Source organism: Peromyscus californicus, unplaced genomic scaffold, assembly GCF_007827085.1.
Source record: "Peromyscus californicus insignis strain IS unplaced genomic scaffold, ASM782708v3 Scaffold_8__1_contigs__length_139910024, whole genome shotgun sequence".
Classification (NCBI taxonomy): domain Eukaryota; kingdom Metazoa; phylum Chordata; class Mammalia; order Rodentia; family Cricetidae; genus Peromyscus; species Peromyscus californicus.
The window spans coordinates 50,113,549-50,129,834 of NW_026294606.1; the positions used below are offsets into that span (position 1 = coordinate 50,113,549).

General features: G+C 38.5%; 1 protein-coding gene across 1 annotated transcript in view; it reads left to right on the top strand.

Moving 5' to 3' along the window:
• Nucleotides 1-16,286, top strand: part of Ryr2 (ryanodine receptor 2) — a 594,119-nt gene that overhangs the window by 499,347 nt on the left and 78,486 nt on the right. The window contains 5 exon segments of the mRNA XM_052728780.1: nt 2,437-2,533; nt 5,133-5,236; nt 7,127-7,178; nt 10,593-10,646; nt 11,851-11,874. Of these exon segments, the coding sequence (XP_052584740.1) occupies nt 2,437-2,533; nt 5,133-5,236; nt 7,127-7,178; nt 10,593-10,646; nt 11,851-11,874 (331 nt within the window).

Genomic DNA, 16,286 nt, shown 5'->3' on the forward strand with positions numbered 1-16,286 from the left:
ACTCATCAGTTTGTTTTCCTCTGTTCAATGTTTTTGTTTGAATCATAGTTTGCACTGTCACTTAAAAATGATATCTGTTGAGGAATATCTGCTCACATAGGGGAGGACATGCAGTATAACTGGAAACATTCTTTGAAGTCCATTTGCTCAGATTTCAATTTCAGTTTCTGTATTGCACAACATTGATCAAGCTGAATCCTTCACTTCACTATGGTTTCCCCTTGTGGACTATGGCAGGACTGACCCCATAAAGTACAAAGACAGACTGATGAACTAATATGCACAAAGTGCTTGTCAGTATGCTGATCACAGTAGATGCTAGCCATTGCTGCTGTTTGTATAATTGTTCTTGTACAAAGAAAAGAAAAGATACTCTCCTGACTTACAGGTATGACAAAATGAACTCAACAGACCCATTGCTGTTCTCTTAGGATTAAAACAATGCACTTGTTAAAAGAGAGATATAACATAGTGCATTCAAGTCTGTCTTGATGACCTGTGACAGCTTCCTGGATATTCTCCCAAAGCAGTGGGCTCTTTGCTACTCTTAACTTTCTGCAAGTAACCATATTCCTACTGTATTGGTTACTTTTCTATTACTGTGATAAAACACCAAGACCAAAGGTAACTTAGAGACAAAAGAGTTTATATGGACTTAAGGTTCCAGAGGTGTAAGATCCATCATGAAGAGGAGTGGCAGACATGGCAGATGGAGTAGCAAGCTGAGATCTCACACCTTGAATTGCAAGCACAAAGCAGAGAGCAAACTGGACATGGTGTGAGTCTTAAAACTCTCAGAGCACAACTCCAATAGCACATTTCTCCAACTAGGCCACACCTCCCCAAACAGCTCTACCAACTAGAGGCAAGTATCCACATGGCTGGAACTATGGGAGATATTTCTCAACCAAGTCACCACATCAATGTCTTGTAAACAGGGCTCAGTTCAACCATATCTCCTTTTGGAACACCTCTGATCTTGTAAGTCAGCTCCTTCCTTCTGTATGTTTATATAGCAAGGTTACAACTTCAGGTTGTTGCATTGTATGCTACAGTGTTCAGGCTGCTTGCCTCTCTGATTCCCACTTTAAGGTCCAATATAATTTGAAGTTTCTGTTTTCCTAACCCTGGACAGCAACCAGTGCCTTGCCATTCATTAAATTTCTAACATATTGGAGAAAGGATTAATCTTACAAGGACACCACTTAAACCATTTCAGGAGCATCTGAGCTGAGCTAGGTGAATATGGATTTCCCAAGGCTGAACATTGCATATTTAGAAGTCTAAAATCTGTGTGCATGACTCTGAGGTCTTGAAAGCAGTTGAATACATCCTTTGGCTTGCCTTTTTCATGTGCAGGAATTTACAGAGTTTTTGAGTATTCCCAAACATGTTGTTAGTTTCTCTCCTGTTTTCCAGGCTCTTCTTAAATCCGTCTGGCCATTATGCTTCTTGCTTTCCTAACACACCTCTGTTATTGTTGAATGCAGGCTTCCCTTATACAATATCATTCTATAACTTCAAATATGATGTCCACTTACTATTCTTTTGTCCTTTCTCACTTAAATCTTACTCATTTCTCTCATTAGCATTGTGATGTGTTTCATTGACTCTTCTAGTGTTCACTGAATTTTTTGTATTTGATAGGCAAACATTTTTTGAAATTTATTTTTTTTAATTGTGTGTAGGTGTGTGTGTGTGGCATGTGCAGAGGTGGTTGTGGTGTTGCACAGGCATTCAGTAATAACAGAGGCCAGAAGAGGGCATTAGACCTAATAGAGCTGGAGTTACAGGTGGTCATGAACCATCTGCCATGGGTGCTGGGAACTGAGTTTGGATCCTCTTGAACAGGCAACAAGTGCATACCACAGAGCCACCTCTTCAACTTCATGTGGACATTTTTTTTTAAATCAGTGCTCTAAGATTTCATATTCATTCATAGAGTTGTAGAAAGTTCACATAATACATTACACTCTAGAATGGCCAGAGCCTATGTTTGAAGTTAGTTTGAATATAGGCTAATTCTTCTGTTGGCTTATATTATTTAGCAAGAATCACAGCAGGGAAATAATAGCCACTATTTAACTTACATCTATCCAATGTACTTTCCTACCCTTTATCTCACTTTAAGTCTTATAAGATGGAGATGTAGATACAATTATTCTTGTTGCATGTATGAGAATTGTGAAGATTGAAACCTTAACATGTTACAGAGCTTAGAAATGTCTGAACTGGGACTAAACCCAGAGCCAATATGTGAGCTGAGAAGCCTGCCTTTATATGGCACAAGGAATTGTCTGTGAAGAGAAGAATCTGTAACAGGACATTTATTTTTATTTTATATTTTGGTACACAGATAATCTGATAATAATGTACTATTGAATTCTTTTTCAAATATTTAAAATCCCTTTGTTTGACATTGTGTTTATCTTTTAGGCATCGGGCTGTCAATCTTTTTCTTCAGGGATATGAAAAGTCTTGGATTGAAACGGAGGAGCATTACTTTGAGGATAAATTGATTGAAGATTTAGCAGTAAGTTTTTCAATGGAGTTATAAAATGCAAGAGTATTGAAAGAAAATCATTACACTACACATTGGTCTTAGGAAACTTTTTAATTTCTACTGTTGCCACATTTACTGTTTATGACAAAATCCCCCTCTTTTATTTTCCAAAATACATACCTATCAATATCAAATAATTCAGAATATAAAATGAAAAGCATGAGTTATTTTATTAACTAAATGATGTTCAGTTAGTCTCTTAAACTATTCAAAGCCCTATTCATATTAAAGCCAAGATGAAAATCTAAAAGAAATTATCCACACCAACTAAGTTGATGACTAACAGACTGTTGCTGATTTTCAAAGTTAAACAGGTCAGAAGATACACATTCACCAGGATCTTCTCACACATCCAAGATCAGAAGATGCACATCCAAACAGTTCCTCTCATAGATCCTAGGTCAGAAGATGCACATCCACACAGGTCCTCTCATAGACCCTAGGTCAGAAGATGCACATCCACACAGGTCCTCTCACAGACCATAGGTCAGAAGATGCACATCCACACAGGTCCTCTCATAGACCCTAGGTCAGAAGATGCACATCCACACAGGTCCTCTCATAGACCCTAGGTCAGAAGATGCACATCCACACAGGTCCTCTCATAGACCCTAGGTCAGAAGATGCACATCCACACAGGTCCTGTCACAGATCTGGAAGCACCATGTGTTCTCTTTGCATGCCACAGCAATCTGTATCTCTCTTTCTTAACATCAAATGTGGTCCATCCTTTCACTCATATTTTTTTCTCTTATTATTTTCCACTAACAAAACTCTCTCACTCTGTAAGCGTAGAACAGCTGTCTGTCTGGCCTGGTCAGGCAATGAGGTATTTCTCATAAGTGGAGTGCATGTGGAGGAGGAGGAAGTTGGGATAAGCATGGTACTCAGCAGGTAGAACTTCCATCTGATAGTGCCAGGAGGAAGGCTGTGTTTTGATGGGTGCTATGCCCTGGAGGACTTGGGAACATCAACATATTTTATAAGCTAAGCTACTGTTTTAAACCATCTTTCCAAATGAATTTTTAATCACAGGTTCCACAGAAGTCTATAGAGTTGCTGGAGACATTACAATTTCCAAATTAAAGATCTCTTATAAAATTACAAGAGCTATGAATAAATGCAACACAATGTCTAAAAACCTAACTTTGATTGCCCTTCCCATCTCTTTCAAACAGACAATGTTGACCAAATTGGCTTCCAACTCTCTGTGTAGCCAAATAGAGACTTGAACTCCTGGTTCTTCTATCTCCACTCTCATGAGTTTTGGAATTCTGTGCTTGGGCTACAAGACCCAATTTATTCTGTGCTGGGTATCTACCCCAGGGCCTCATATGTGCTAGGCAAGCACTCTATCAACTGAGCCCCAGCCCTAACCCTATTAGTTCTTTTTCTTTATAAATTCTACTTGCCTTTACAATCAAAACAACTGTAAAATATTTAGATATCTCATACAATTTGACTACTAATCACAGTTAAGACTCTCCTTTGATATAGAAAAAAAACAGGCTGAATGGGAAAGAATATATCTGGAGACATAAAATCCATTAAAACATTCAGTAAAATCAGTATCAATCAATTTTTCAGGCAACAAAAATGGTTAATAATTTGTTTCAATGATGAAGATTTATCTAATGTTATTTTTCGTTTTAAAAGTAAATAAAAATGAAAAAGATGTACATACTCAGTTATTAATCCATTTTGTGTTCTTTGTCTATCATTTTTTGGGTAAGCCAAGAAAATATTTTATGTGATAAATATTGTTGTGTAGACTTAATTGTTATATATAATGTGACAACATTTTATTATAAAATTTTATGTTTTGCCCTTTCTGAAGATGAACTCTCCTCTGTACCAAATATTCTTTCTATTAGTTTTAAATCTTGCTGGAAAGAATAGTGTTTTCTTTTTAAATTTTATGGGTTATTCTTGTTTAGCTATTTTTTGATCAAATTGTTAAATACTGTTTTACATCAGTATTGTAATCAGTATGCATGCTGGGTTTATATCTGTATTGTATTATATATTATATATGCACAAAACACATAGAACATACATGTTCATATGTATATGCACATACAATACCTATCATATACTGATTCCTGGGGTTCGCTGATCAGCAAACCTAGTTTAATCAGTGAGCTACAGGTTCAATAAGAGAGCCTGTTTCAAAAACCAAAGCTTCTAAGAAATGATGACACCTGAGGTTGACCTCTGACCTCCACACATACACCCACACACCCATACGCATACTCACATATACATCCATCCCCCCTAAAAAATCATATATTATACAAAGCACACATATGCATGCACACAACTTAACACATATCCTTCCTATTGCTCCTGGATTTGGGTGAACACTTACACTTTCTTTGTTTTGGTTTTTAGTTATTGAAACACTGTCTTGCTATGTAGCACAGGCTGGCTCTGAATTTGCAATCCCCCTGATCTTCCTGCCTCCATCTCTTAAGAGTTGAGATTTAGATATAAGCCACCATGCTGTCTTAAATATTTGTTTTAAATGAGAAATGTTATGTATTTTATATTCATCTGATTTTTTTTTCAGAAACCAGGTGCTGAACCTCCAGAAGAAGATGAAGCCATGAAAAGAGTTGATCCTCTCCATCAGCTCATTCTTCTATTCAGCCGCACGGCCTTAACAGAGAAATGGTATGGTGGGGAGGGTTAATAGCAGACCTAGGAGATGCTGATAAAGAAATCCACATCTAAGTCTTATCTGTCATTTATTTATGTCTCAGTTACATCCTGTTCTTGTCAAGAGAGGAAGTAATTCACCAATGTGATCTGTCTGACATAAACCCATAGATCAGCGTTGCTTCATTTTTTTGGGGGGGAGGGAATCTTTAAACCCTACCAGTGAGCATCTGGGAAGATGGCTCAGTTAGTAAAGTGCTTGCCTCGCAATCATGAGGACCTGACCTCTATCCCATAACTCACATCAAAAGCCAGACATGGTAGTAAAACTCAGAACTGGGGAAGGAGAAACAGGCTGATTCCTAGGGTTCACTGGCCAGCAAACCTGATCTACTCAGTGAGCTCCGGGTTCAATGAGAGAGCCTGTCTCAAAAACCAAAGTGGATGGGTTCTAAGAAACGATGACACCTGAGGTTGACCTCTGACTTCCACACACACACCCATACATGCATATGTGTTTCTCACATATCCCCACCCCCCCCAAAAAAAAGACACTATCAAGGAATTCTGGGTTTTCTTAACTCTGTATTAGGCTGATTTTATTGATTCTGATCTTACAAAAGATTTTATCCAATACTGTTATTATATAAATAAAACAAAATAACTCATAGAAAGTGAAATCCATGGCTGAGGATGCTTGGAAACTAGTGAGAGTGACTCTCAGCATCCCTTTAGAGATTATCTCCCACTTAAGGAGGCTTAGGAAACCATTGGGTACTGGATGAGGCCTTTGGTAGCATCTCTTAGATCTGTTTCAAGGATATTTCCCACTTTTCTTGCCTTCACTCTTGGTCCTACAAATGCACCGAAGCTTCAGAGGGCAAACTCCTGTAGAGTCACATGACAAATTCAACCTCAGAAGCTACAATGAAGGGATGCCCTGGCTCCTTCTCCCTACTGGGGACACTGGAGGGTGTTGGCTCTGTGGGTGGGACATGGTAGAGGTTGTGGAACCTTTGGCTGATTTCCTGCCCTTGGCCCCAGGCCTTATTCTTTCTCTTTAGACCCTGGGAGATCATTTAATTATCAATACATCCATATAAGTCTTCTCATAGATCTGAAAGCACCATGTGGCCTCTGCATGCCACAACAATCTGTATCTATCTCTCTTTCCTAACATCAAATGTGGTCCATCCTTTCACTCATGTTTTCTCTCTATTATTATTCCCCACTAACAAAACCATCTCATCCTATAAGCATAGAACAACTTTCTCTCTGGCCTGGTCAGGTAATAAGATATTTCTCATAAGTGAAGTTGGGACCTATAATACGTTTGTAAATGTTAGGCATTCTTGATAGAAACTTGGTTGTTCACATAGTACTAGTTTTCATACTTCTTTAGAAAAAGAATAGTGAATATATTTTGTCCTGTTCTGAATTTTAAAAGTCATTGTCCTGGCCGTGTTATTATTTTTAACTATGACATTTTAACTTGCTGAGTCTTTCATTAGATGTCAAATATCACTCTGCTGTCAAAAGCTCTGTGCCACTTGAGTTTGCTTTTGTTTTCTTCTTCATATTTTGTAGTTTGAAGAAAATTATTTACTCCGTTTATGTACATTTGCATGTATGCAATAGACCAGCTTTGTTTTCACACTTGAAGGACTCTGCTATAAGGTCGCGGCCTGGGGGCAGGGTGTATCTGCTGAAGCCCTTGATGGCCTTTGCTTTCTGATTGTAAAATGGTTTGTTTGTAGATGTTTACCATTGCCTAAATTTTGTGTTCATTTAACTGTCAAAACAGGATATGTGTTGAAAAACAGCAGTTACTTTATATGGGGATGGTTTCTCTACACACAACATGCCTTCTGCTTAAGAACTGATCTTTCCCCCTTGGTTTCCTAGCAAACTGGAGGAAGATTTTCTATATATGGCATATGCGGATATTATGGCAAAGGTAAATATAACTTTCTTGATTTTTAATATTTAATAAAACTAGACTTTTTTTATTTGTCAAAGTATAAGAATCTGCATAAAAGATATTGTTAAATCTTAGAATCATGAAGTGTATAGATCTCAACATTGCACTGATTTCAGGAATTTCTGCTCTGACTTCCTGGATAGACCAAGATCATTTTCTATTTAACACTTTATGAATGGGGAATTCACTAGTTTCCCATACATTCTTTCATTTAGCTCACATTCATTAGACAGCAAGACCTGGAAGATAACATGATGAAAAAGAAAAAAAAAACAACACTTATGCATTATATACTTGTAGAGTTTAACATCAGATGGGGGCAATAGGAGTAAAAGACAGGGCTAGAGAGATGGCTCAGCAGTTAGGCTCACTTGCTTTTCTTCCAGGGTCCTGAGTTCAGGCCCAGTTCCCACATCTATCAGGCAGCTCACAACCACCTGTAGCTCCAGCTTTACAGGATCCAGCACCTTCTCTGCCCTCTATAGCCCCTGCATGCACACATGCCCATATATTCATACACACACATACATATGAATAAAAGAGAAAGTAAGTCTTTAAAAAGTTGAAACACTTGTATTAAAACTGCTAATTAGGGGTTAGGAGAGATGGCTCCATGGTTAAGAGCACTTGCTGCTCTTGCTGAAGTATGGAGTTCAGTTCCCAGCACCCACCTCAGGTGGTTCACAACTATCTGTAACTTCAGCTTCAGGTTATCTAACACCCTCTTCTGGCTTCCAGGGGTATCTGCATACATGTGGTATGCACATATGTAGATGCACACCCATATATATATATAATATATATATATATAAATGTAAAACCTAGTAATTAAATGGTAGAGAAACGATTGAGGGTATTGTGGATAAGTTACTTAGACTGTGGTGAGGTTTCTTAGAAGTCCTTAGCTGTAGAAGGCTGGTATTAAATAAAGTAGCAGTATTTGCTGTTATTTCATCCATCTCAGCAAGAAGAGATAGATAGAAAACAGGGGTCTCATTTCTTTTGAGATTTCAACCTTGGGTGCCATACTGAGAGGAGAGCCCCAGAAAATGACAGGTCTTGAGTGAAAAGAGATGACAGATCAACTCCTATACATGTTAAGGATGACCACGAGACTTTCATGTGAAAGTACATTCCAGTTTGATATGAAAGGTAACCCACAGACACATGCAATTCAACACTTGGTCCTCAGAGGGTATTGTTTTCTGATGAGGCTGCGGAATCTTGTGGGCAGAAGGTATGGATGGTAGAGGTGGGTCACTGAAGGGTTTTCTTTGGAAGATTGTCATCTGGCCTGCTTCCTGTCCAAGCTTTCTGTCGTTTTCTGTGATGTAACTAGCAGCCTCATATTCCTACTGCCATGGGCAGGAGCAGTCCCGTCACTTTGCCTTCCATTCCCTTGAGCCAAAATAAACCTCTCTTCCTTAAGTGGCTTCTGTCAAATATTTGATCACAGCAGCGGTAACAGTAAATGGTATAAGATGTTAAACAGATGAATGGGCATGCATGTCTTGAGACTGGTATCTCAGGTTGCCTTCTAAGTACACTCTTCCAATTCATCAGAATTAGATACCAGGAAAGCAGTGGGTGTCAGTGACCTGACTCCTGAGAGGAAGGCAGCAGATGCAAGCTTATGATAGAGTCCTAAAGAACAGAGAGACACTAAGAATGACTAGAAAACAAGGGAGGTAGAGAGCTTTAATGTGAGCTTATAGAGGAGTAAATCTGTGTTCAAATCTGCATGAGGCTGGGAGTCTGAACAGGGGAAGCATTGAAAGCATCTATAGGTATGGTGAAAATCTCAGAGGATTCAGGAGATGAAGAGGAATGAGGGGAGGAGGAAAGGCCAGACTGTGGGAAATAAGTATAACTCAAATGTGAGAGGGAGTGGAGCATTTCTTTTTCTTTTCTTTTTAAATTTTATTTATCTTCAGGGCTGTGAGTTGACCCCACAGCCTCCTGTATACAAGGAAAGTGTTTGGGCTCCTGAGCTAGATTCCCATTGTGAGACTGTCCCAAATGCCCCAAGCCTGTGCACACACCCACATTCCCTTCACATACTTTATTCACAAGTCTGCTGTTCCAAACAGAAAAAATAAAGTTTCACTCAGATTTGTTGAAATTCTCAGAGATCATGAGAAGCCTTTTAGAATTTAACTTGGTGTTGGGAGGGGGTCTCATTTGGTACCCTCTCTTCCATCTCTATCTCTGTGCTCAAAGCACTGTGTCTCCTTGAGTTGCAAGTGTTTTTCCAATTTGTGACTGACTCCTTGAGTTGCAAGTGTTTTTTCCAATTTGTGACTCATGCTTCACTGTTTGCTTCTATGCACCACACAAGTTACTGAGCACTTAACAAATGTAAGAAACACTGTAGAACAGTTAGCATGATCTAATGTCAGTGGGCAGAGAGTTTCTTCCCACCACAGGCATTGGTTAATGACCAGCTCCTTTTGATCACCACTGTATTTCGAAATCCTAGCTGTGATTTATTAAATGCAGATTGCTTTCATATAGTTTTCCCAGGTGGTAGATATTTATATTAATCCATATTATTCCCTTAAGAACCCACGTGGTCTTTCTTATGGTCAATATGAAGAAGAGGAGACACAGAAAGAAGTAACTTACCAAGTCAGACTAGTTACTGACTGGCAGCATCAGCATGAAACCAAACCCTCTGCCGCCTGAGTTTATTCCTCCACCTCCTCCCCTCCTCCTTTTGAGTCCTATTCCTGGCCACCATCTCCCTCTGCCACATCCACCTACAGCAGTCTAGGCCATGAGAATTAGCTAAGAATATGCTGGTGGCTCCGTAGAATGGAAGTTGTGTGTGTTTTGTGTGTAAATAATAATCTTGTTAACAAAAATTTACTTCCTTCTTTGGGTGAAGTATGATAAAAAATGAACTTAAAGGCATTAGAAGAATCTTGTTAATGCAACACATTACTGTAATCAATGCATACTGCTTTGTGTTAATTTTAAATAACAGCCATGGCATGCATCTGTGTTAGTTAATGCATGCAATGGCAGGCTACAAAAGCGAGGATGGTTCCCTGTATTGAAGGTTTGCACTTGGGTTTGAATGAGCCAAGTGCACAGACAAGTAGTTGGTTAAGTGTGAGAACCTTCATATGAACTACATAGTAACCTCTGTTGGGGATGAAATAGGCCTTTTATTCTTTGAATTTTGCAAAGGGAAAATCTTATAAATAAAATAGAGCTTTATTTTAGCTCACCAATTCACTGATGGTGTCGTGTAAGTTTTATATCTACTCGGTTTCAATAGTGCTCATGAAATATTAATACAAATCACTTGGAGTTTAGGTTAAACAAACATTTTACATTTTCTCTACCTCATCATAGTATCCTCTACTTTTTTCTCTCTCAAATCAGAGTTGTCACGATGAGGAAGATGATGACGGTGAAGAAGAAGTGAAGAGCTTTGAAGTAAGATGGATCTTTCTAGAATTGCCTTTTCTCCATTTGGAGACATTGTTTCATAGCTTATAACGGACTTTTATGTTTCTTGCTTCATGGCTTATTGCAGCTTATTGTGTCCAGGAACTGCATGTCAGAGCTGGATGGACAGACCTGAGTCCTAATGTTTGCTAAGATAAGAGCAAGGAGCACAGAGCAGTTGAATACTACAGTAAAGCCCATATGTCCAGAATGAGTGCACCTGGCAGCCCACAGAGACGAGACCACTTCAAATTACTCGCATCTTAGGGATGCTGTGGTCTGTAATTGCCAATAGACACACGAGGAAAATACCTATTGAAGAACAACATGGCATAAAGTTTTTAATGATTCCATTGGTTTTGGACATTTTCTTTTCTGAATCAATTGGCCTCCTGACTTCTGCCCAATTAGGTCACTCATTCAGTACACATATGTAAGTGGTTGCCATGGTGCAGTTTGCTTGCATGAAGTAGAGGCGCATCTTTTCTAGGATAGATTCCATTTCATGATTATTTTCTCAAGCATTCTCAACCTTTAAATATTTGCCTATGATTTGAATTACTGCTTAATGTTAATTAGCATTAAAGAAAGATCATTTCATTCCCTACTTTGCTTATAGTGTACTTTTGCTTCTTTAGGAGACTAGCTAGCTGTTATTAACTATCAGTTTCTGATTTACTGCATTTTTTTAAAAAAGAGAAATAAACTAGAAGAAAATGGAGAGTAGATTTTTCCTAATAGTTATATATATATATGGACTTTGAGCTAGAAGTCTGGAAAAATATAAGTAGCCAGCAATGAGTCCTTAATTCATGGTGGGAACATAGCACACAGAAACAAGGAATAAACTGAGACTATTCCATGACACTTCCAGAAATAACCAATGTGACCATCTCTGCAGTATTGAAGTCAGTGTATTAAAACAAACAAACAAACAAACAAAAGAACAACATAATTTGAAAATGACCCATGACTATTGCTGGCTGAGCAAAACGCCCCAAGTTTCATTTCCTGCCCAATCCTTGCTAACACACGTGAGTTCTAGTCTTAAGTCCACCCTTCCTGGAAGGGGACAGGGAACTTAGAGCAGTCCACAGGCAGCAAATGGTACTGTTTTCCTTTGCGGGTTATCCATTGTCTCCAGAGCAGCTGTTTATTGCTATTTTGCTTCTTGTCCTCATCCTTCCTTAAGGTCACAGGATCCCAACGCAGCAAGGTAAAGACATGTGTATGTGTGTATCTGTCTGGGTCTGAGTTTCAGTTTCTTGTGGCATTTACATGTATTAGACCCAAAGTCTTGGACTCTTTTGTAAGAAAAGATCTTTAGAACCATTCTGAGAGTTTGTAGTGCTTAGTATCCCTTCCTTGATTTACTCTTTCTTGCCATTTAAATGACTCATGATTTGAAATTGTGTCCTCCATGATAATGCTGAGCTGCATACTGTGCTGGATGAGTTTGGCCTTTTAGTGGATAAACATGTAACTAGAGACTGTCCCATATAGGAAGGACCTGGGCCTCATCACTTTGAATGTTACTCATACCTGTTTCCTTATGTAAAGCAGACATGGTAAATGGTATTACTGGCAAGGATAGTGAGGTTGGCTTTTTCTTTTCTTTTTTCTTTTTCCTTTTCCTGTTCCTTTAATTGGCACCTGGGGTATAGGTATCATAATTTTAACATTGATTTTTGGCACTTTATTAAAAGAAAAGGACTCTGGATGACTGTTTCTGCCTCTTGGCATTTTAAATATTTCATCTGGAAATTCTGCAAATAGAAGACATTTTAACCTAGAATTACATGATGTTTTTATTTTGTATATTTTATGTGAAGTTTGAATTTTATTTTCATGAGGTCATTTTTACAGGAAAGTTGATCATAAATACCCTGGGGAGGCAATGCTCCTAATGGCTTTATTTTTTCAGTGACTGTTATGAAGACTCTATTTAGAATAAACAAATTGCAATGTTTTAGCTGACTAGAATATATTGTTCTTATTACATATCTGGATCATTGTAATTTTAAAATTCAAGTGAATAACAGTTCAGCTCCAATCTAATAGACACCATGATCCATGACATATAGTGGACATCAAACTTAAAAGCAAAGTAAGCTTCTATAATAGATAGTGGCTCTAATAATAACTTCTTACATTTTGATTTTCACCTTAGGTAGAGCTCCTATAAATGATAGAAACATAAAGGAACCTTCTAACATTAACCAAACACTTGGTTTCCTGGCTAGCACAGGCATTTATAACCAAGAGTCCACTGATAGGTGCATCAGGAGGAGTGGATAGGATAGAGCAGGATGAGGAGTGTCTATAGCCAGACAAATTACTTGGAAGGTTGGAATTTTAGGAAGATCTAGAAACCGATGGAATTGATTTACAGGCCTAAACTTAGAGGCTTTGGAGATGTTCCTGGGAAGGGCTAACATGACAAATGTGATGTTCGGAGTGTAGGATATGGGTCAAGCTGGGGAGAAGAACCAGCCACAGAACAGAGCTAGGGCAGAGAGAAAAGAAGGCTGCCTTTAGGTTTAGAGCGATGGTCAAATTCATCTGATGGTGAGACCTGATTGCTAATCCCCAAATAGGAGAAGTGGTCCAGCAGCTTTGACTAGCTCTGTAGCTAGAGTTTTCCTGCCTGGCCCACAGTCAGGACAAATCTCTCTCACCCGCCAGTCCCATAGCCGCTCAGACCCGACCAAGTAAACACAGAGACTTCTATTTGTTACAAACTGTATGACCATGGCAGGCTTCTTGCTAACTGTTCTTATAGCTTAAATTAATCCATTTCTATTCATCTATACCTTGCCACATGGCTCCTGGCTTACCGGCATCTTCACATGCTGTTTGTCATCTTGGCGGCTGGCAGTGTCTCTCTGACTCAGCCTTCCACTTCCAAGCTTTATTCTCCTCCTTGTCCCGCCTATACTTCCTGCCTAATCACTGGCCAATCAGTGATTTATTTACTGACCAATCAGCAACACACTTGACATACAGACCATCCCTCAGCATTGCTCAGCCCAAGACAAAATTCTAAAGCTCTTAGAAGTTGCCACACACTCATAAGTAAAACAGTAGGCTATGTTTGAGGATTTTCAATTCCATACTAGTAGTTTTATGATATTTATGTGATTTGGGAGATATATGCTTAATTCAGTAACTTGCTATTCTTTGCAAAATGCATGCTATACGAGTAAGTGTTATCACATTTTTCAGAGTTTAAAAACAAGTTATATACAACCCATCACTTATGAACACCATTTACTCTGAGGTTGAATGTGTGAGGCTACCAAAAACGGGGGGGGGGGGGGGGGGGGGGGAAGCTTAAATAGACAACTGAGTGATTACTTTTCCTTATCCATTTAGTGATCCATCAGACTGTTTACATGGAGATGTCTGGTTGGTTGACAGAATTTCTGTGTAATCTAATTGCAGAATTTTTCTTGTAAGTCATAGTGACTGAAATAGTATTTGCCAGTTTCAATAACTCATAGAATAAATTATGCCACATAAGCTTGGAAAGAACAAAAAAATTGATATATGAATTTTATCCCAGTCTCCCTGGTGGGTTGTTAAAACTGGCCATAGTTTCTACTCAAGTTCTTTGTAGCATATTTAGCAAAGACATCAAGAAAAGTACAGAAATAGCTATGCTAAGAAATGTGGTGTTACAAGAAAATTTCCCAATGGCTATAAAAAAAATTTAAAAATCACAGAAAATAGCAAATGGGAACCAAAGTGTCCCCTAGTTCTCTTCTTTTCATCACCTGTGTGTCTTATTGGTGTGATCCTGCTGAAGCTCAACTGGTTTAACTATCTAGTTTAACTGTCAGTTCCCTACTTCCTTTATAGTATAGCACAAATCTGTTGGCTTTGCCCATTTAATACCACAATAGCAAACTTAATTATTCTTTTTTAGATCTGTGGATACTTCAATATTAAAATAATAAAAAATAATTAAATGTTAGAAAGTAGAAGTATTTTTTCAGGTACTCAGCAAGTCAACTATTGTAGTCGAATGCTTTATTTACCTTTCAGATTTATCAAACTCCGTGGAAACATTATTCAGATGGCTGGCTGCTCTGTTGCTCCCATCAAGCAAGCAATTGAGGATATGACTTTAAAATAACCTTGGCTTGAGATCTGGCTCATTGGTTAAGAGGGCATACTGCTCCTCTTACTGCAGAGAACCCAAGTTAGGTTCCCAGCATCCACACAGGGCAGTTCATGACCACTTGTAACTTCAGATACAGGGTATCCAATGCCCTCTTCTGTTCTCCATGAGCATATCATCCATGTGCACATGATTAAAAATAAAATCTTCATTTGAAAATATAATTCACTAAGCACACTTTTGTGAAATATTAAGGTTCTAAAATACAGTTTTATAACCCACTGAAAATCTAAGTTAGTGAAAGTGGAATGGTAAGTGAGAAGGGCAGAACATGGACTTCTCTTCTGACTGCCTTTCTCACATGATAAATAAGTTGCATCCCTTTTTCTCTTTCTTTCTGAGTTCCAATTCAGATATAAATTTTCTCAGGTATCACTGAGGCCCTATTATTATTTTTTTGTAGTTTAGATTCAGAACAATTTCTTGAGTCTTAAGTAAAATTTACCTGTGGCTGAGCTGGAATTCTGGTAAGGGTTTAGGGAGTTTTGCATGTTTTTCTCTGGATGTGCCTCAGATGTAGCTAAAGATATGCCTTTTGTGAATCAATGCCCATACCAGTACCCATCTCATGGTTCAAACCATAACACAAAGGCTGGAGGAATCAGTTTAGAGCCAAACTGTCTAATGGCCCGATAATAGATAGCATCTCCCAGTGATAATATAACATATGCTAGGACACCCTAAAGGTTTAATTTTGAAGAACTCCATTTTTTCATAGTTTTGAAAAACTGAATTGGATACAAGATGTTCTGCCCCAAGTAACTACATAATTTGAACTCTGATTTGGTTTATTTAGAAATAAGAACTATGAAATATCTAAGAGTCAGACACAGAATTGTGATTATAAAATGTTGATCTAGCAATTCCTTTATCAAGAAAACTGGAAATCTTTAACTCCCACCATGGAAGCCTCACACATCTAGAATACAGACTAAAGCATCACAAATGAATCTTAGAGAGCCAGGGACTGAGGAGTTTGATGGAACACTAATGCAGTCTGTCAAATTCATTTATATTTATCAACCTGGTGATCCCATTCAGTGTGTTGCTAGCTCAGGTTTCCTGGTAAACAGAAACCATAAGCTTGTGTGCTAACATGTCATTTGGATTGAGAGTTTTACAGTTCCAGGGAAGTAAGAGTTAGAGAAAGGGAGAAATGATAGAAGGAAGAAAGGAAATACAAGAAGTAACCATAGCTACTGAACAGTGTCATTGCTGTTTAGTGGTGGGGTGCCTCCAAAGAGACCATGGGTCATATGGGTCAGTGGCTCCTGTAGGATGGGAAAAAAGATGAGTGTCTCCAATGTTGTTTTGGTAAGAGAAGTTCATTTCTCCTTGCCTCCTGGTATTCACTGGGTCTTACAGCCAACCCCAAAAAAGCCAGATCCATGTTTGCCCCAGCTTTTCCAGAGCCTAGCTCTGAGGCCTGACCATCTCTATCATGA